This window comes from Sturnira hondurensis, unplaced genomic scaffold (assembly GCF_014824575.4).
Source record: "Sturnira hondurensis isolate 20B ecotype Veracruz unplaced genomic scaffold, ASM1482457v3 Scaffold0014854, whole genome shotgun sequence".
NCBI lineage: Eukaryota > Metazoa > Chordata > Mammalia > Chiroptera > Phyllostomidae > Sturnira > Sturnira hondurensis.
In genome coordinates, this window is record NW_028087485.1 from 9,435,049 (window position 1) to 9,456,781 (window position 21,733).

A 21,733-nucleotide genomic window follows, 5' to 3' on the forward strand; every position below is an offset into this window, starting at 1 on the left:
TCTTTTCTGGCAAACATTCCAGCAACATGTAATGATCTGTGGACCTATTTGTACTTTATATCCAGTAATCCCCAATGAAAAACCCTAAAGAAAACAAAATAATTTTGTCCAAATAGCTGGCATTTATTTAATTTATCATGGATCTAGCATTGTACTAAGCTCATGAGATAAGGCTTAGCTTAGATCATGCATGGTGCTTCTGTGTATAAGGTAGACTCTGTTGCCTAAGTTTATAGTTCGAAGTGGTATGAGAGAAAGAGAGAAATATTGATTGGTTAGCTTAGATACCCAATAAAGATGAGAGGTGAACGATTAGGGTGTTGAGCACCTAGGAAGGTAAATTGCCTTCCCCATAAACAGAACCACAAACAGAGACTCTCAGGTCCCCTTTCCCCTACTCCAGGCCTCTGTCTCCCTGCAAGGACACTTTAAACTGTTGTGGACAGCTATTGCCACCAAACCCAGCTGAACCCTTAGAGAATTCAGCTGAGGACCACACAAGAGCCCTTTGACCGAACTGGCTCTGCAGGGCTTCTAGACTGTTCCCTTTGCCCTGCTTTTGAGTAATTGCAGCTTAGTGCCTTTTATTCAGTGGAGGATTTCAAAAGGTTATGCAGATTTCCAATAGTAGACAACTAATCTGAAGTAAAATAAATAAGTATCTTGTGCAAATTATCTTAGAAATGTGTTGGAATTGATTATGTTACACATTTCTCTCTTTTCTTCTGGTCTGGCCCTGACAACTACAGCTGCTCCAAGTGCAAGAGAACTGAGTTTAACTTCACAGCTTAAGAAGCTGCAAGAGTCCATTGAGCAGAGAACAAAGATAGAAATTGGGGACGTCGTCCGGGTCAGAGGTTACATCCGCACGTTCAGAGAAGCACGAGAAATTCATGCCACTTCTTATTGTAAGCACAAGATATTTCTCCCAAATTGGTGGTTATTCTGGGTGTGCATCCAGTAAACTTGTTTAGCTTAAAGTCACACCTCTAAAAAGTTCAAATGCCCTGGCTGGTGTAGCTCAGTGGATTGAGCGCGGGCCTGCGAACCAGACGATCGCGGTTCGATTCCCAGTCAGGGCACATGCTTAGGTTGCAGGTCAGTTTCCAGCAGGGGCCAGTTCCCTGCAGGGGATGCACGAGAAGCAACCATACATTGATGTTTCTTTCCTCTCTCCTTCCCTTCCCCTCTAAAAAGATAAATAAATAAAATATTTTAAAAAATAAAAAAAAAAAAAAATAAGTTCAAATGAGATGTTTAACTATTTAATGGAGGAAATGATACCTTATAATGTGTGGGGGTTTTTTGGTGTGGTTTTCTTTTGGGGGGGAAAGCAGCATTTCTTAAATTTATTTTAAAGAGAGGTAAGCATAAATAAATTGGGAAAGAAAACATGATTTGTTATGTATAGCTGAAAAAGTTGTTTGGATAACATAGTCCTTTCTAAAGCATTTTGAAATTACAAGTGTGAATCCATTTAGGACAGAGTGTTCATATTCTTGAGTACCATTAAATTTGTTAACTCTTAAACAGCCAATCATATCCACGGCAGCCGTGCATCCTCTGAGCGATGATGCCCTTTGCACTGCTCTGGCTGGTCGTTGCTTGGGAATTTCTGGGAGGACCCCGTTGCCCACCACAGTAGCGGATGAATGAATGAGCTAATGTGCTCTCCCTAGTCCCCGTCCACTCCTGGCCACGCGGGTGATCTTTAGGGCATTGCATTCCCTTTTTGCCCGGAGACTGGGATCTATTTAGTGCATCTAGACTGTGTGATCTCTGGGCATCCACACGGAAGGAGACCCTCTGAGAGTCTCAGTGACTGTCACCCCAGCAGCAGCTTGGACATGGGAAGGAACTGAACTCCGTGTGATTTCTGTGGCATGTTTTTCCCCGTGGCTTCTTAGGTAAAGTAGACGACCCAGTGTGCAACACTCAAATTGCAAGGATGCTCGAGCTGCCCCGAGTCTACAGGAAAGTTTATGACCAGCCTTTCCGCAGCCGAGCCCTAGAAAAAGAGGCGCTATGGTAAGTGTTGGCCAATCACTGCTGAAGATGTGACCACTGCAGGAAGGCCAAGCAGGGTGAAGGAAGGAGCCCAGATGCTGGGGCGGCCCTGGGTTCAAATCCTGAACCCATCATTCTGCTTACTGTGAGGCTGTAAGGTTGGTGGGAGGAAAATACACGTGTAATTGGGGTCCCTGAAGGAGTAGGGGGAACAGAGAAGAACATTTGAAGAAATAATGGCTGATTTTTCCAAGTGTGGTGAAAACTATAAACTCATAGATCCAAGAAGCCCAATGAGCCCCAGGGCAGGAAACCTGAAGAAAATGGCACCAAGGTGCATCCTAATCGAATGGCCTCATGACACGTCATAATGAAAAACTACAAAACGCAATGCAAGTCATTCTCAACTAGAGCTGATTTTACTCTTTTGTGGGTGCGGCAGGGACAGGGGAGAGAAGAGCAGGAGGAGAAAGAGCACGTGTGTATTTTCTAGTACACACACCAAAAAGGAACAGAGGTGATACTTTTCTACAAGGCTTCTTAAAACTCTCCCCAGCAAAAATCCAGGTGCCCTGGACCTTGCCAGTCTCACATGTTTGCTGAGTGAAAAAGCCAAGGAATTCCTCGTGAAGAACAGAGTGCAGATCTTTTACCAGCAGGAGTTGGAAATGGTGGAGTCTCTGCTGTCCCTGGCCAATCAGCCCGTGATTCGCAGCACCTGCTCCGAGCGGGTACGTGCAGCAGGCCCATGTGGGAATTCAGTCCTCTGCCCCAGACCTGCAGCTGAAGGGTGTGAGGGAGTTATGCAGACTCACAGGGGGGCCTGAGGGAATAGAGGTTATGGTTCTACTCGGGTTCTTTCTGTTCTGGGAAGGTCACTGACTTCACCTTATTAAGCTTAATCTTTGGGTAGAAAAAAAAGTACGATAGTCCGAGCTTCATGGAACTCAGGTTTTAGTACTCCCTAAGGTGAGTACTTAATGTCGGCAGGTGCCAAATATGGGGGAAGTAGGCAAAAAGAGGTAATTATCCTTCCAAGATTATTGAACTTGAACCAAGGCTTTTACTGACTTGCTGTCTCTTCAGAATAAAGTTAACCTATCATATTTTAGGAGTTTGAATAAAGACCAATTATTTTCCTTCTGGTTTAAAAGTAGGAATTTCAAGGAACACTTTAGGTTACTTTTATTTCTCCTGGGAAGAACTATCCCCATTTTCCCACTCTTAGTGTTAAAGGTGAACTTGCCCTGACTGGGGTGACTCAGCTGGGCGTCGTCCCTCAGAGCAAAAGGTCTCGGGTTGATTTCCGCTCAGGGCACATGCTTGGGTTGTGGGCTTGGTCCCTGGTCTGGGCGTGTGCGAGACGGCTGATTGCTGTTGCTCTCTCACATCAATGTTTCTCTCCCTCTCTTTCTCCCTCCTTTTTCTTCTCTCTAAAAACAAATGGATAAAATCTTTTTGTTTTTAAAGGTGATCAACATAGTTTGGTGTTTCCATATTTGCTTGGAATTAAGAAGTATTTGAGACTTTGGTGTTAGGCTTTCCCTTTCACTGCAATTCTTATATTTTTGGTTGTTGTAACATGACTTGTGTTTTTATTCATTTCATTTATTCCGCCAGAGGATAACCTCTGCTTAGATGTCATCTTCTTGCCCCCACTTGACCACGGGCTCTGATAGCCACTCACTTCCTCGAGGCGTTGTTGCCCCGTTTTGGTATCGCATGCGTCACTGTGCGTGTTGGCTGGTCTGCCCATTCCTCCCCCAGAGTCTGCTCTCCACGAGCGGAGGGCTCACCTCTCACTCTCTGTTCTCTGGAACCAGGGCCTAGAACTGGTCCACCATAAAGTAGGTTTTTGACAATTATTAGTTAACTAAAGAATGAATGGTTTTTAAAAATTCGAATAGTCCCTGAAAGTACCTAGTTAGAAGTATGTTTCCCCTCACCCCTTCCCCAGAGACAGCACTGTTACTGGTGTCACGGAATCCACTTGGAGGTGTCTGTGCACGTCTAAACTAGAAGTAGTTATGTGCCCCCGTTTCTTTTGCACAAGTGGTATCATGCTAAACACTAGTCTGTCCCTAGCTTTTCATTGAACTGTGTCTTATCCTTTCCTTGCCATACAGACATTTGCTACTGCACAATAATCTTCCGTTACACGTACCATAGTTTATATGGCCTGCCTCTCCTTTCCTGGGCTGTTCAGATGTTTTCCAGTTTTTTGCCATTACCAACAGGGCTGCTCTGAATTTTCTCGTTAGGCAGCGTAAGTTACTCTTCGTGATTCTGGGAGAACAGATCCTAGGCCCCCCACCCCCATCCAACTTCCCAGGCATGACCCCTGCTTCTCAGTTTCATTCATGGACCTAATTACCTCTTCCTGGCACCAGGCTGTGTGTCCAGTGACCCATAATTTCATACACAGAGATGAGGGATATTGTTTCAGGAAACACCAAGGCAGGGAGGGTCATGACTGCCCACTTTGTCCTGTGTCATTGTTGCTTCTAACTGGTTGCGGCTGTCCAGCTGTCCCCTGACAGCAAGGTTGACCTTTCTCCATTTAATCATTTAGGGAGGGCTCAGTGCCAAGTTGGCCTTCTAGGACTTCTGACCACTCTGTTGGCACGTTTGGAAGGAAACGCTGAAGTCTAGCGAAGACCACATTCTTCCCGTGAACCCGCTCTTCAGGGAGGGCTCTAATTAAGTAGAAAGACTCGAGGTCTCTGAGGACTACAAGGCTCCTCCATTCAAAACAATCCGTGGAGAACTTTGGCCATGATTTCTTTTTGAAAATGCTTAGAGGAGAAACCTGCGTCTGCCCAGTGCTGCATGTTTAAAAAGAAATGAATGTGGTACTTTGTTCTGTCTTTGGAAACTATTTTTCCATCAATTATGAATTGTTCCCTCCCATGGCTCTGCTTGGCGAGGTCATTGTCATTCAATTGAATCCTGCTTAATTGAGCCTGGGAGAGTAAGGATGCTTTACAGTGCTGCTGAAACCCTAGATCCAGTTTAGCTCGTGTTGCCGCACAGATGAAAGCTCCGCAGAAAATCCCTGGGATGGTGTTGGAGCTGATAGGCAGGGGGAGAGTGGGTTTGGATGTTTTAACCTTTCTTTTTTTTTTCTTCTTCTTCCACTGGGGCCCTTCACAGCAAATCGAGAAACCTGATAAGCAGGCCTTGCAAAACCATTGTTTGTTTGACAGCTGGATAAATGTTGAGTTTGTTTGGGAATGAAGACTATATATATTTCAGAGATCCACCCAGTTCCTGACCTGCAACAAGGAGAGGCCTGCTAAGGCTCAGCACGTCCAGCCAGTCAGTTCTTTCCTCTGAGCAGTTTCAGTTTCCTGACTCGGATGAGTCTGTCCTTGCTCTTTACCAAAAGACAAAGACACAAATCCCAGGCCAGGAAAAGCTGCTGGCTAAGAAGAGAAGATTGGAGGTTTTACCCTTTAAGACTGTGTCTTTGCAACAGAGTGATACGTCTTGAGGTCAGCCAAGGCAAACGTTTCTGGCAAGGAAGCTTCTTCGCATGTTGTTTGTGTTGACAGCCTTCTCTGCTGGGCCCTCCTTGTTCACAGCTGAAACCTCGCAGGCCTGCCCCCCCTCCCCCTTCCTGCTGCCTGATCTTACTGAAATCTGGGAGGAGGAACAGGGCTTTCTGTACGGTCTAGGGAGAACCGGGAGTCCTTTTTAGTGACAGGAATAGTTATGTAACAACGTTCCTAGTTACTTTCCAGTTCAGTTCTGTCTTAATAGAGATGTAATACTACCTTAACCCCTAGGATCCTTGTACTAAACTGACTGAAGAAACCGAATCTCCTTCGAAGTATGAAGATTAAGTATAACATTTTGTGGGGGAGCCTATATTGGGTTGTATTTCCCCTAAGTAAGAGAACTCATATAAAGTTAAAAACAGCTTTGTCTGAAGCCCCCCTGAATAAGAAGACGTCTGATTGAGGATTGCTAGAGGAGGTATTTAGTCTAAACTCACCCAGGTAACTTTTCTGCCTGTGGGAGTCACCAAATATTTCTGGGCCTTATTCTCTCTTCAGAGAGTGGGTGCTGTCATAACCTGGAATGTTTGCTGATTTTTAGGCCCTAATGTTTTAACATCCACGTTTTCCAGCTTGTTCTGTTAAGGAAAAACTTGGACTATAATTTAAGTCTTAGACTCTGCTCTTTAACCCAGGAGAGCACGTTTGGGAGACATTGCCGGGATCTTTTAGAGTAAAACAGTGTCTATTTGGGGGAGGGTTTCTTTAGGGATGGTACTGTCAGCCCTTGAGGCCACTGGGGGGTTTCTTTCCTTTGAGTACCACTTGGAGGAAGTGGCAACAGCAAGTCTCAAGCACATTGTCTTTTTCAGCATCCCTGGGCGCCGGCCCAGAGAGCCTTCATAGGTACCTTTCACTGGAGAGAGGACTTGGCCTTCACACACTGTTTTGGACACTTGGCCACATTTCTTTGGCACTCTGGTCTTCTTACTGTATTGACAGATTTCTGTCACACTAAAATGGATCTGTGCCTTGAGGGACAATTATTGTTCAGCACTTTCTTTGTTTGAGGAGTGAAATGAAAATCCCTAATGGAATGTAGAGGACATGGCCTCTAAAATATCCCCATGGATCACACAGATGTTTTACTGATCACCCTCTGTTGTGCCAGGGAGAAGGTGGCCAAGCTGGAATACAGAGTCCCCAGCTGAAGAACCTCAGAGTCAGTGAACCATGGGTCAGAGCTGAATGCCTGGCTTCCTCGGGAGGAAGTAGGATGGCCCGGCGAGCTCTCCGGGCAACCCTGTCTCTTAGAGAAGGGAAGAAACACCGAAACTGAGGAGGCAGCAAACTGACAGCCGTGAGGCCCTTCCCCGTGATGGCCTTGCCTCACTCGGGGACCCCTGTCCATCTTTAGCCCACACACCCGCCTTTGACGGGTCTCTGCAGAGCTACTTGCCACCGTTGTTTTCCATTTAGAATAAGGAGACAATTTAATACTTTCTACGTTCTGGAGTCCTCAGCTTATTTCAGTGTGTGTGAAATTCTTTAAAGTCCTTGGCTAGAGATTGTATATAGCCACGATTTTCATGGGGAAAAAAGAAACAGCTAATATGTACCCAGTGTTTCAGTTCTGTGTGGAAACAATTAAAATTGTCCTTTTGAGTTTTCCACTTTATATCATGGAATTAAACAAAGAGTCCTCACTGAGGTGTGGACAGTCATCGGGCGTGATCCTGCCGGAGCACACTTCCCAGTCGCCCCTCACTGCCGTCCTGCTGGGCTGCCCCGTACCTGTGTCTCTGACTCAGCAGATGGAAAGCCTGTTGGGTGGATTCGCAAACCAGTTCGTCCAGGGACTTGCTCTCAGGTGCTGTAAGATGGGGCTCACTTTTTTTTCTTCCTTTTCCCTCCCACAGGCAGATTTTAAGAATGACACCACTTCCAAGGCAATTCATAGCGTATTTAAGAGTGCTCTGAAGCTCCTGCAGGAGAAAGGGTTCATTCACCAGAAGGACGGCAGTTTTGATAACCTCTTCTATGTAAGAGACTTGCAACTTAGTGTTTTCCTTCTTGACTTCAATTACCAATATATGTGTTATTTAAGAATGCCTATTTACTGTTTTTAAAAATCAGTCATTAAAGAGGTACATAAAGTAAGGAACCCTAAGGTTCTACTTTGAATAGCGCTCTAGTAAACATTTGTGCATTTAGACACCTGTGCATGTACAAATACACACATATAAGTATATGTTGCTTTGGCTTTTTTTTGCTTTACAAAAAATGTGATCATTCTTTAAGTCAGGATTTCTCAACCCCAGCACTGTTTGGGCTGGATGACTCTGTCGTGGGGGCTGTCCTTTGCATTGTAGGATGGCTAGCAGCTTCCCTGGCCTTTATCCTCTAGATGCCAGTAGCAGCTCCCAGGTTGTGGCAGCCAGAATGTCCCCAGACATTGCCCAGTGTGCCCTGGGACAATTAAGAACCACTGCTCTAAATAATGCTCAGACACTTTTTTAAAAAAGATTTTATTTATTTATTTTTAGACAGAGGAGGAGGAAGGGAGAAAGAGAGAGAGAAACATCAGTGTGTGGTTGCCTCTTGCACACCCCATACTGGGGGCCTGGCCTGCAACCCAGGCATGTGCCCTGACTGAGAGTCCAACTGGCGACCCTTTGGTTCGCAGGCCTGCACTCAATCCACTGAGCCACAGCAGCCAGGGCTCAGCATCTTTTTTTTTTTTGACACCAAAATAGCACATTGCACATCTTTCCACATCAGTACTTAGAAATCGACCTCATTCTTTTTGACTTCTGCATGGTATCATGTTATGGGAACTTGCCATCGGTATTTTAACCTCTCATCTCTGATGGACATCACAAATACTGCTGCTGTGGCTATTTTTGCCCAACTATTTGTGTGAACTTGTGTGTTTCTGTAAGATTGACTCTTAGGAACTGCTGGAGCAAAGGCATGCGCCTCTACGCTTTTGGTCAGCACAGTCTGATGAGCCGCTCAAAAGCTTGTACCGCTTGACATTCTCACTAGGGGTACAGGTGCTTGCTTTTCTAATACTTTCAGAGTTAAAGGTTCACCTTTCACTGCCTACCTTTAATATCGGAGGAGCCAGGCCACAGTCAGGCCCCCTCATGACCATTGATATCAGTAGCGCGGATGTGGCTTCAGCTACAAGTGGCAGACCTGGAGGTAGATCAAAACCCGGAGGCGTGCCGGAAGTCTCACTATTTACAGGCAGGATTCCTGAGGGGAAGCTTTCCTTAATAGGACATTTTCTTGGTATTGATTGACTCTAGTGATGCCCCATTTTAGAGCATTTTTAAAAATTAGAAGATGTTTTAAATACTATTTGAACAGCTTTAGAAAACAGTATTCCAATCTGTAGAAGGCTGAGTGCAGGCCTCTCCCTCCCGGGATGGGAAAACCAGCTGGAGTCGGTTGCCTCTTGTGGGGTTTCGGAAGCTCATGACGGGCAGCTCACCTTAGCAGCCCCCAACCTGTCCCCACCCCACACCCAGTCACGTTGCCCCCGGGAGGCGCCGTGGTCGGCCAGCTGAATCTGTCGAAAGCAGCTCGTCCCGAGGCGCAGCAGGACCACGGGCAGCAGTCGTGGCTGAGGTGTGGCAGGGCTGGGGCACTTCCTCCCGTGAGTCAGTGTGAGCTGGAGTGGGGTGACCAAGCAGCAGCTGCTTCTTCCCCAGTGGAACCACCCCACTTCTCTGGCTTCACTCCCCTTTCAACACGGCCGGCTGGCCTGTATCTACCTGGTGTAGACACTCCTGTTTGTAGAGTGCTCTCCAGCCTTCCGCAGCCGTCACCCCGTCACCGCATGTGATCTTCACACAGCCTTGTGAAAAGGCAGGCGTTATCTGTGTCCCCATCCTTAAGTCTGGTCACTCTGTAAGTCCCATCAAACAAGCACTCCTGATAGGCAGGGTGAAGCAAAAGTGAGTTTACAGTTGTGACTATGCAAAACACAGTTTCTCCTTTTTTTAATCCTCATGTGAGGATATGTTTTTATTGATTTTAGAGAGAGAAAGGAGAGGAGAGAGAAACATAAGTGTGAGGGAGAAACATCAATAGGTTGCCTCCTGTTCGCACCCTGACCAGGAATTGAACTCACAACCTTCATGTGTATAGGACGATGTTCCAACCACCTGAGCCACCCAGCCAGGGGAACACAGTGCTTGTATTGTTTATTATTATTTTTCCATCTGAACAACTTATAAACCTCCTTTTGCCCTACCTGTATGTGTTTGTTTGCATGCTTTTTTCTTTGTCCTTTCTTGCTCTTTTCCCCTTTCTATCTTTTGTTTGTTTTATTGCTAGATTGACTACTGAACACGAAGGGGGACCCATTTGGCTGCTGCTTTCCTCTTACCTGAGCTGGCTGGGAAAGGAACGAGGTTAGGTTTGCCTTTGGAAACAGAAAGGGTCTCAAGGGATAGGCTAGATTTATTCCCTTGCTAGCTTTTCCTTACAGTTGTAGTTCTTTTGTTTTTCCTTGCCATTAAAAAACAGAACAAAACTAATGAAACATGAGGCAGGTGTCAGAGCCCAGAGGAAAGAGTCCTGGGGTTGAGATCAGGGCCTTTGGGCACTTGTGCCTCCCTCAAGAATATAACAAATAAGAGAAAGTTTATGAATGTGTTATGAATATTTAAGAAGAAAGCTGCCCTGGCTGGTGTGGCTCAGTGGATTGAGTGCTGGACTCTGAACCAAAGGGTCGCTGGTTTGATTCCCAGTCAGGGCACATGCCTGGGTTGCGGGCCAAGTTCCCAGCAGGGGACTCACCAGAGGCAACCATACATTGATATTTCTCTCCCTCTCTCCTTCCCTTCCCCTCTAAAGATAAATAAATAAAATCTTTAAAAAGAGAGAGAGAAAAGAAAGGCATGTTGTTGGTGTCAGGATGATGATTGTACGAAGGCTGTAGAAACTGTCTCAGGTACTGATTTGGGAGTCTGGATGATTCAACCTCTGTGTTACTGAAGAACACTTTCTCTCCGAACTTCTTTTGCTGTTTAGGTAACCAGGGAAGACAAAGAACTGCACAGAAAGATCCACCGTATCATTCAAGAAGACTGCCAGAAGCCCAACCGTAAGTGGCGTCACGCACGCGTGTCCTGATGTGCTGGGAGGGAAGGCTGCCCCCCAGAGAGCTCTGGGTGGAGAGTGGGGAGCCTGGGGCTTTCCCCAGTAGCGACCTGGAAGTGTGAAGGTCAAGGCCCCTGCCCTCTCAGAGCCTCAGGTTCTTCCCTTTAAAGTGAGTGTGAGGGTGGCACAGTTGTCCTGACCTGGGCTGCACATAAAAATCAGCTGTGGAGGTTTTTTGGAACATATGGTGCTCCAACCCCACTCCTGGGATTCTGATTCACGAGGGGTGGGTGGGGTGGGGCGTGGTGGCTGAGCTCCTCGGGTGGTCCCGATCCAGCGAGGCAAGCCACGGAGCCAGGACCTTCTGATGTCCTTCTGGTTCTGATGTTCTCTCTGATTTGTGTTATTTCTTGTCCTATTCTTGCTCTTTGTCTTTGAACCCAAACCTGAAATTTTCCACTCTTTTCACTTCATGCCCTTCAGTGTTGGGAGGGATGGTTCTAGACATTACAGTGTAAGAACAGTATAATTCAGTCATCCTGAAACCTAATAATTTGCAAAAGTGGTTTAGGAAATAGTTGGTTTTAGTGGAGTTAGGTCAGCCCCTAGTGGTTAGAAACTCAAACTGTAGACAGTCTGACAGCAGACATTACCACCTTCATACTAGTTGGAAAGAGAAGGAAGTATCAGTCCTCTCTTTAAATCCTGTAAAAACTCATCAGTCTTAGCCCTGGCTGGTGTAGCTCAGTGGATTGAGTGCGGGCCTGCGAACCAGACGATTGCGGTTCAATTCCCAGTCAGGGCACATGCCTGGGTCCCAGGCCAGTTTCCAGCAGGGACCAGTTCCCTGCAGGGGATGCATGAGAAGCAACCATACATTGATGTTTCTTTCCTCTCTCCTTTTCTTCACCTCTAAAAAGAAAAATAAATAAAATTTAAAAAAAACTCATCAGTCTTAAAGGTGACTTTTCAAAATCTATCTTCTGCAAATATCTATTTGCTAGTAACAAATGTTGGCACGCGTCAACAAATGAGACTAGAAGAAAAGTGAAAAGGCTGGTTAGCGACGCAGGTCTCCTCATTCTGCATCCTTCCCTCCAGAGAAGGCCCCTTCTGTCCCTTTAGCCCGTGCGTCCCTGGGGCCTGGACCTCTTCCAGGCTGAGTCAGTCGGTAGAGCTGGACCAGGTCTCTGGTCCTGGTGTTTGATATGCAGCCCTATTTAGCCTTTCAGAACCTATGAGGTCAGAGCCCAGAGTCGCGTGATGGTAGATCTTAAAATAAACTGAAAGCAACCAGTTATCTGAGTGCAAGGTTTCTGGTTGTGTTCACTGCATTCAGAGCAATAAGAACAAATATCCTTTAGCGGGGGGCGGGGGTGGGGTGGGGAGGATCCGTCCATCCACATTTAAGGAGGTTTTAAGAGCAGTGGAATGTGGGCTTTCAAGAAAGGGTGAGAGGCCGTTCCCTCTGCAACATCCCTGCACTCATCCTAGTTCCAGATTCTTATTTTGATCTGCGTGAGGAACAGGATGGATTGAAATAATCCCAGGGCCTGGTACAGCAAATGAAAGGAATTCACACTGTATTTCTCAGGAGAGCCCAATAGCTTCAGTGACCTGTGGGTCTGCAAAGTGGCATATTTTGTGTCCATTTCTACCCACAGGCCAGTGCCTGCTTTGGTGAATGTTGTGTCAGGGTGGACAGTGTCTGTCACTCAGTCTGTAAGTGGGAGCCTCTAAACCAATTGCCCAGAACTGGTAAGCCGCCAGGAGCTGAATCCTGGAGCTTGAGTAGCTGAGAAGGCCAGTGAGAAGACTCTGTAGAGACTGTCGGGGAGTCTACTGCAACTACTGCTTTTCACAGGAAATGTCTGTGACATTAAAAAATTATTCTGAATAATAATGTGTGCACGTGATAAAAAGTCAAACAGTACAGAAATGCACACAGAAAAGCCAGACTTCCTCCCCGCAGCGAGACTAAAGCTTTGTATCCCCCTTGCCAAAGGCAGTAGTTGTGCCTGGTGTCCTGCATATCCTTCTAGGGGTGTGTGTATGCACTTGTAAGTGTATTTGTATGGTTCACCCTTTTTAAAAAGGACAAGTAAAGGTTAGTGTATAGTACTCAGTGTTCTCTACCTTGTATTTTATTTTATTTACATATTTATTTATTTTTAGTTATTTCTTTTTCAAATATTTTATTTATCTTTAGAGAGGGGAAGGAAAGGAGAAAGAGAGGGAGAGAAATATTACTGTGTGGTGGCCTGTCGAGCACCTCATACTGGGGACCTGGTCTGCAACCAGGCATGTGCCCTGACTGGGAATCAAACCAACGATGCTTTCGTTTGCAGCCTATGCTCAATCCACTGAACTACATCAGCCAGGGCTATACCTTGCATTTCACATTGAACATTGGCTTCTAGAGGTCATTTGGTAGCAGTACATATACAAGTGTCTCCATCTTTTTAATAGCTGCACAGCATTCCATTAAGTATATAAATAGATATTTGACCATTTATTTAACCATTCCTTCTAGACCTTTTGTTCATTACTAACATTTCATACAAGATATAGCATTGAGTTTTTCCTTGTCAGGATGATTAGTGAGAGAACTTAAAATCTTTATAGTCATTTATGAGCATTTTAGCAAAGGTTAAACCTATAATAATAAAAGGACTGTAAACATGAGGCTTGTTTCAGGTTCCTAAAGCATCAGTACTGGGTTTATCTAAAGATGGGCAGCATAGCATAGTCGTAAAGAGCTGGGCTCTGGAGCTACCTGGCCTGGGTTTGAATTCCAGTTCTGCCACTTCGCATCTGTGTGACTGTGGGTAAGGCTATGCCTCAGTTTCTTTATGTGTAAAATGGGGATAACATTGCCTATGTGATAGATTGTTATGAGGATTAAATAAATTGGTATTTTATAAAACTATTGTGAAGATGGTAGAGTAGGAAGCACTAGGAATCTGTCCACTCAGGCAACAGTTGCATCTGGCTGATGGAACTATTTTAGAACTCTAAAGGCTGATGAAGGTTTACAACTTCCAAATGGCAGTAAATTGCTGTTAATTTCAGTCATTGCTCACCTCTTGGTAACCTGTCCCTCACCCCAGCTACAGGTAGTAGACAGCTGTGCATTTGTTTCTGGAGGAGCTTGCAGGAGCTTGCAGGAGCTAGGGCCGGTAAAAAAGAGCCTGTCCTCAAAATATAAGGGATGTGTGCTCTGTTCATTGTCGCTTCTGGTTACAGAGGGACAGATAAAGAGGTGGGTGGCCATTGTTGCATCAATGTTGCAAGCCCCTCCCTCAACATCTGAAGTGACTTAGGGGAAGTACTGGTGCCCCCCTATTTTCAACACCCCCTTATTTTCTTTCCTCCCCTTTTTGGGAACTGGAAAAGAAAGACTTGTGCATTCAAAAGCTACCGAATATGTGAGGGAAACCAGAAAGTGACCACACATGCCCAGAGAAAGACACAGGCTCAGAAAAAGACCTAAAAAGACCTTAAGTTTTACACCTCAGTCTGATCCTTGGCACAGAGATAATAATAAGAATAATAATAACAGACAACAGCAAACCCTGGGTTAGGGGGAGAATCTGATCTCCAAAGTTACATTGTGGCTAGATTCAAATGTGTAGTTTTCAACTAAGAATCACAAGGTGTACAAAAAAACAGGAAAGTATTACCCATTGAAAAGAAAAAATATATATATATGTATACATATCGGCAGAAAGTGCCCCTGAAAAGAACCTACTGGCAGATATACTGGACAAAGACTTTAAAATAACTGTCTTAAAGATGCTCAGAGAACTGAAGAAAGATGTGGAGAAAGTCTAGAAAATGGTTGAACAAAATGGAAATATAAAGAGAGAAAACCTAAAAATATAGGTCTGTCTGAGAAAAGTCCAGCTATTGTTAATGTAATGAGAGTGATTTGCACAAAATTATGTAACCTGGCAGCCGAGCAGAGTGGACTGGAACACACATGCCTGAATACTGCCAACTTCACTGCACTAGTCGGTGGGAGCGATAAACACTGTGGAGTGAGCATGTGCACTGTGTGGCTATCACATTCAAAATGACTGAGCAAGGAGAGCAATGAATCTGCAATAAATTTACATTAAGCTTAAACATTCCTCCATGGAAGCTAGTCAGATGATTGAGAAGGCTGCAGCTGTGGGCAGCTGGTGATGGGCGGCTTCATCACGACAACACACCTACTCATGTATCGTGTCTGGTACAGAGTTTTTTGGTGAAACGTCAAATCACTCAGGTGACTCAGCCCTTCTATAGTTCAGATTTGGCACTCTGTCACTTCTGGCTTTTCCCAAAACTAAAATCACCTTTGAAAGGGAAGAGATTTCAGGCAATTGATGAAGTTCAGGAAAATACGACAAATGGCGAGAGATGGCAACGGGGAGAACTGTGTGAGGTCTCAAGGTGCCTACCTTGAAGGGGACTGAGGTTTCATTGTCCTATGTGGAGTGTTTCTTGTATCTTGTATGGTCATCAATAATTGTCTCTATTTTTCATATTACTTGGGGGGATACCTTCTGGACAGACCTTGTGTATAAAAATTTAGAGCTGAAAAGTACAGTAACTTAAATGAAAATTTCCTATAGTGATTCAAAGGCAGATTTTGACAGGCAGAAGAAAGCACCAGCAAACTTGCAGTTGAGGAGGAATGAACAGAGCCTAAGGGACACATGGGGTACCGTGGGGTGGACCATCATGTACATCGTGTGAGTCCCAGAAGGTGAAGAGAGAAATGGGCAGAGAGAATGTTTGAAGAAATAATGGCCGAAAACTTTCCTAAGCTGACGAAAGACATGAATATAAATATCCAAAAACTTTAATAAACCCCAAGATGAAGTGGTCTCATTCTCAAAAGAGACCACACCAAGACACATTGTAATCAGACTTTTAAAAGACAAAGAGTGAATCTTAAAAGCAGCAAGAGAGAAGCAACTTGTTACATACAAGGGATCATTAGTAAGGTTAGCAGCAGCTTTCTCAGAAACTTTGGAGGCCTATATCAGTAGGCTGATATAGTCAATGCTAGAGAAAAACTGCAAGCCAAGATCCTATATCCAGAAAAACTGTCCTTCAACGGTAAAGGAGAAATCAAGACATTCCATGATAAATAAAAGCTGAGGGAGTTTGCTACCCCTAGACCTGCTCTGCAGGACATACTCAGAGGAGCCCAGCAAGGTGAGATAAAAAGGCGTTAGACAGTAACTTGAACCCATATGAAGAAAAAAAGATTTCAATAAAGGAAACACTTGGGCAATTAGGAAAGCCAGTGTTGTCATAACAGTGGTTGGTAAGTCCATTTTTTGTTCTCCACATAATTTTAGAGCCTAATACACTTTTTAACAACAAAAAGCAAGTACTGGTCTAAACATTTATATTATTTTAACTTTGGTTTGTAACTCCACAGTTTTTCCACATAATTTAAGAGATTAATGCCTTTAAAAGAATTATTAGTTTATGTTCTTAGGCTCACAATGTGTAAAAATTTAATTTTGTGACATCAACTAAAAGGGATAGGGACAGAGCTACAAAGGAGCAGAGTCTTTGTAAATTATTGAAGTGGAGTAAATTATTATACATTATTAAATAAAAGTATTAAGCTGGAAAAATTCAAATTAGGGTGTTATAATTTTAGGATGTTTAGCGTAATCCCTATGGTAACCACCAGGAAAGTAGCTAGAAAATATATACAAAAGGATATGAGAACGGTGTTTAAATGTTTCATTGGAGAAAGGTCAACTAAACATAGACAAAACGGGATAAGGCATATTGAAAACAAATAGCAAAATGGCAGAAGTAAGTCCCTACTTACCAGTGATTACTTCAAATATAAACAGATTAAACTCCCCAACCAAAAGACAGAAATTGGCAGAGGGTTTAAAAAGAAAACAACCATGACCTGCTGTATACAAGAGACTCATTTTCAATCCAAAGACACAAATAGATTGAAAGTGAAGAATGGGGGGGAAATATCCAATGTAAAATAGTAACTAAAATAGAGCAGGGATGGCTATACAGGCATTAGATAAAATAAAGTAGTTAGATAAAGCATACTGGTGGTATTAGACAAAATAGACTTAAGGCATAAAAGATTACAAGAACCAAGTACATTGTATATCAATGAAAGAGTCAGTATACCAAAAAGATAGAATTATAAACATTTGTGTGCCTAATGACAGACCATCAAGATTTATGGAGCAAAAACTGACATAATTGAAGGGAGAAATGCAATTCTACAGTAGTTCAGCGCCCCACTGTCTATAATGGGTAGAACAATTAGAAAAGATAAGGAAGGAGATGGAGAAATGTTCACAGTAGATCAACTGTGTCTGGCAGACGTATACAAAATACTATCTGACAACAGAATACACATTCTTCTCAAGTGCGTGTGGGACATTTTCAGGATAGACCATCTGTTAGGCCACTAATGAAGTCTCAGTGGATTTGAAAATGTAGACATCATACAAAGTATTTCTCTGACCGCAATGGGACAAAGTTAGAAGTCAGTAACAGAAGTAAATCTAGAAAATTCACACGAATCAGTGAAAACTAAATAACACTCTTAAACAGCTAATAGATCAAAGAAATCACAGGGAAATTAGAAAATAGTTAGAGATGACTGAAAACAAAAACCCAACATACCAAAACGCGGAGCACAGAGAAAGTGGTGCTAAAACCATGAGAAAACAAGAAGGGTCTCGGCAACCTGACTGATTTAAGGAACTACACAGAAGGAAAAAACGCAGCCCAGAGCAATCGGAAGGAAGGAAATAATGATTAGAGCAAAGAAGAGTGAAGTAGAGAATAGAAAAACAACTGAGAAAATCTTTGACACCAAAAGCTGGTTCTCTGAAAAGGTCAACAAATTTGCCAAACTTTTATTTAGATGGACTAAGAAATAGAGAAGATTCAAATCACTGAAACCAGAAATAAAAATGAGGACATTAGTATTGATTCTACAGAAATAAAAAGAATTATAAGAGAATACTGTGAACAAATGACATCAGATGAAGAAACAAAACCCATCAGAACTAAATTATGAAGAAATAGAAAATCTGAATAGGTCTGTAACTTGGAAGGAGACTGAACTGGTCATTTAAAATCTCCTGGCAAAGGAAACCCTGGACCTGATAGCTTTGCTCGTGATTTCTGCCAAACATTTAAGGAAGAACTAAGACCAGGCCCTCTCTCAGTGTAACTGAAAGGTGACTTTACCAGACACCCCTAGCAGATGGGCCTTTCCGAGGAAGCCTTTGGGAAGACTTGGTGCGTCTTTACAGCAGGGGCTAGGTTACGAGCATCTTCCCGGGTTATGGCTATGACAGTAGAATCATAGCCATTCCCCATGGAAGAAGCACCTACCAAGGGTCTCCTTAAATCCACATGACCACTGGTGAAGTAGGTGATTTTGTTCCCATTTTACAGATGAGGAAACAGATGGGAACCACTTTGCCCCAGTCAAAGAGCCTGGACTTGAATAGTCAGCTCTCCACCTGTACTCTTTATCTGCTTCCCCCTCCTTTTTAAAAATAATATACACATAGTAGGTGTTCAGGAAATCTTTATCAAATGAATGCTGAAGAAAACAGACTGGAAATGTGGAGACAAGTGGAGGTTGGCGAGTTTTCCAACAGTAACCCCAACTGGGAGGAATAATGAGTTGACAGAGCCACTAGAGGTCAGAATTGAGCAAGTCTTTGTTAGCCCAGGCTGACACCTGCTATAGTCTCCAACCCTTTGAGCTGGAGAGGATCACACAGGTGCCTCTGCCCCCCTCCCCAGCTTCCCTCTCTATAGGTGAGAAAACTGAAGTTTGAAGGTTCTATGACTTGCCCGAAGCCACAAGGGTCCACCATGCTTTGCCCAACACTATGATAAGCCCTTTGTGCACCTCCCCAGAGCTTAAAACACTTGGTCTGAAGACATCCAGTGACTGCGGAACCTGAGAGGCCGAGCCTGGCTCTGCCATGGGGCCATGAGTTGAAAACCAGGCAGAGTTTGCTTTTAGTAATGAGGTTCGGCTTTGACTCGGAGTTACAAATGCGTTTTACATCCTGACCCAGTAAATTACAGAATCATAATGCAATAGATAGATACAAATTATATGTATTTAGAATTGGTTTCACAAAATAAGACTCATTCTGCCTATGATGTAGTGCGTCCTGTAATTTTCCCCTTTAGTCTGGTTAGAGAGAATGCTCATTGCAACCCACTCAGCTGACCTCTCGACCCTCTGATGGTCACGGCCCGAGCTGCACACCACCGTTCTGGCTCACTGACTGGTTTCCACCAGCAGAGGGGTTGCTCCCCCCGAGCTTTGACCCCTGCACACCCAATAGTCTTGGTTTGGGGCAGAGAGAGGGTAAGAAGCTCCTAGAACACAACTGTCAGAGACAGACCTTTTGGAAGCCTGTGCCGAGAGGAGTGAAGCAGAGCAGAGCTGGGAGCCCCATCCCCAGGGCAGTCCCATCAGTCGGGGCTCAGGAGAGGGAGGCTGCCGTAAACGGGCTCTGCTCTCAGTCTCGGGCAGGGTTGCACCTGGGGAGGTGGGGGTTCAGCACAGAATGCACTGTATTTACACGCTTATCAGTACTTACGTACTTACACACTTATACGTGTAATTGCATAGGAGCAAAAAGGTTATTGAGCACTAAAAATCTGTTAGGTTATGGATATAAAAGTGTCGACTGGAAATCCTTGAAAGTTGAGTCCCCGAGCAGTGGGTCCATAGACAGGCCCAAGATCAGGGTGCTTTGTTTTGCTTTTTCCTGATACCCTAGACCAGTGCATCTCTGACTTTAGTGTGCATAAGAATCATCTGGAGATCTTATTAAGGTGCAGGCTCTGATTCAGGAGATCCTGAGAGGGCTTTGATTCAGAGGGAGAGGAGAAGGAGGGTCTGGTGGGTGTGTCCAAGCTTAGCCAGCTGCTTTTTTCCTGCAGACATGGAGAAGGGCTGCCACTTCCGGCACATCTTGGCCTGCGCCCGCCTGAGCGTCAGCCCGGGCCTGAGTGAGCCCGTGCTGCAGCAGGTGCTGGAGTTCCTGGAGGACCAGAGTGACATCATCAGCACAATGGAGCAATACTACATAGCGTTCTGAGGATGGGCTGCAGGCAGCCCTGGCAGAGCCGGGCCAGCAAGAAGGACGGAGTGGTGTTCATTTCCAGGCCCTGGTTTTAAACGTCATGCAGAGGCTCATAGGTCGGGAGGCAGTTATCTTATAATCAACTACGAAATATGGTCATTTGAGGAGTGGAATTTGGCATAAATTCTGTAGGCTGCCTTCTACCCGCTGTATTCTGGGGTAAAGTGACTATTATCTCAGCCACAACGTACAAGAAAACCCTCTCGTTTGACCTCCTCACTGGACTGAGCATCCCTGGTGCAGCAGGAAGGCTGGGTGGAGACAGTGCTGGTGGCTGAATCGCTGTGTGGGTGGGACTCCCGTGGTGAAGGGACATCACATGGTAAAGCCCATGGGTGTGGGACTGGAGCATGCAGCCAGATCACACAGGCCCGAAACTTTTTACAAGGTTAGACTACCAGAAATATTCTTACGTGTCTGCTTAATGGCTGAGAACCCTGCGCAGGAAGCTAGCTGTCCCCGAATGAGTGCTGTGGAACTATGCTTCCCAAGGGTCAGGCACCCAAGGCGGCTCGTGAGCCCTGCGTTCAGTGCTTTTACAGACCCACCCAGAGATGGCGATAAATGGGTCCCAGGCATGGCTCTGGGTCCAGGTTTTTTTCTGAGTCACAAGGTGTCTCCACACACAGACTCAGTATGTGCCCAGACAGGTGACCGAGTCACACCCCTGCTCCGAATGACAAGGTCAAGGGAAAAAATCTGAGGCATGTAGAGGGCTTGTTCCAACAGCAAGGTGACAAAACCAGCCAGCAAAAATCAAGTGTGGAGAAAGATGTGGATTTAATTACAGTGCCCTGCATTTGCTCTTGATGTAACGAGTTCTTAGTGGCTCTGCCGCAGAGCCTACAGGCCTGGGGACTTGCTCTGCTGTGTGTGGAGGTGAGGTGGTTTTACACTCAGGAGTCAGCTGCAGCTCCTCACGTCAGGCGGAGGGCTAGTGCTGGCCGATGGCTTCCTGTCACAGGCTTTTCTGACTTCACCCAGACCTCCGCCCTGTTTCTAACAGTGATTACCCAGGTGGCTGCCCTGGGTCCTCCCTGTGGTGTAGAAGAGGGTCTCCCTGGAGTGATACCCTCATGATTCTTCCCTGAAGGCATTGGCTGTTCTATATTGAATACCTCTCAGATGATTGGAACTGCCAGGAAGCAGCCGTGGATGGGGCCATTAAAAGGGCACACTTCTCTTGCACACAGCAGCCCCGCTTCCAGAGCTGATCCCAAGGGGATGACCACGTGAGTGTGAAAGGACGATGCACAAAATGCCCATGGCTGTATATTTTAGAGTTCTATGTTGGGGAATGTATAGGAAAAAATAGAGTATGTGTATACAATGAAATACTACGCAGCCGTTAAAATGGAGCAGACAGACATATTGCACGGAGCACTGTTCCCAATAGACTTTAGTGGAAAGAAATCAAGTTACAGATCCATTTATATAGTATAATACTGCTGATCTAAAACTGCCTATGTGTACATATGTGTCCAATACATCTATATAAAGAGTTTCTGTATGTACCTTTATGTAAATATTGCACATATATACATTTATATATTTTTTCCTGGGTCAAAAGGTATCTCAGGCCCTGGCTGGCGTAGCTCAGTGGATTGAGCGCGGGCCTGCGAACCAGACGATCGCGGTTCGATTCCCAGTCAGGGCACATGCCTGGGTTGCACACCGGTTCCTTGCAGGCTAACTACCAGCAGGGGATGCACAAAAAGGCAACCATACATTGATGTTTCTCTCTCTCTCTCCTTCCCCTCTAAAAAAAATAAATAAATAAATAAATAAAATCTTAAAAAAAAAAAAATTTAAAAAAAAAAATAAATAAAAAAATAAATAAAAAAAAGCCCTGGCTGGTGTAGCTCAGTGGATTGAGCGCGGGCCTGCGAACCACAGGATCGAGGTTCGATTCCCAGTCAGGGCACATTCCTGGGT

At 44.8% G+C, this 21,733-nt stretch overlaps 1 protein-coding gene across 7 annotated transcripts in view; it reads left to right on the top strand.

Annotated features, from left to right (window-relative positions):
* The window catches only part of STN1 (STN1 subunit of CST complex), a 39,523-nt gene extending 18,170 nt beyond the window's left edge, over positions 1 to 21,353 (top strand). For 4 of the 7 annotated variants that reach the window (XM_037064006.1, XM_037064001.1, XM_037064003.1 and 1 more), the window contains 6 exons: positions 741 to 908; positions 1,908 to 2,028; positions 2,564 to 2,738; positions 7,427 to 7,549; positions 10,554 to 10,626; positions 19,596 to 21,353. In XM_037064006.1, the coding sequence (XP_036919901.1) occupies positions 741 to 908; positions 1,908 to 2,028; positions 2,564 to 2,738; positions 7,427 to 7,549; positions 10,554 to 10,626; positions 19,596 to 19,753 (818 nt within the window). In that variant the 3' untranslated portion in view covers positions 19,754 to 21,353. Of the gene's footprint in view, positions 1 to 740; positions 909 to 1,907; positions 2,029 to 2,563; positions 2,739 to 6,678; positions 7,014 to 7,426; positions 7,550 to 10,553; positions 10,627 to 19,595 lie in introns of those variants that run through there. The other 3 variants (XM_037064005.1, XM_037064007.1, XM_037064008.1) reach the window with 3 other exon arrangements.
* Positions 21,354 to 21,733: the final 380 nt, after the last annotated feature.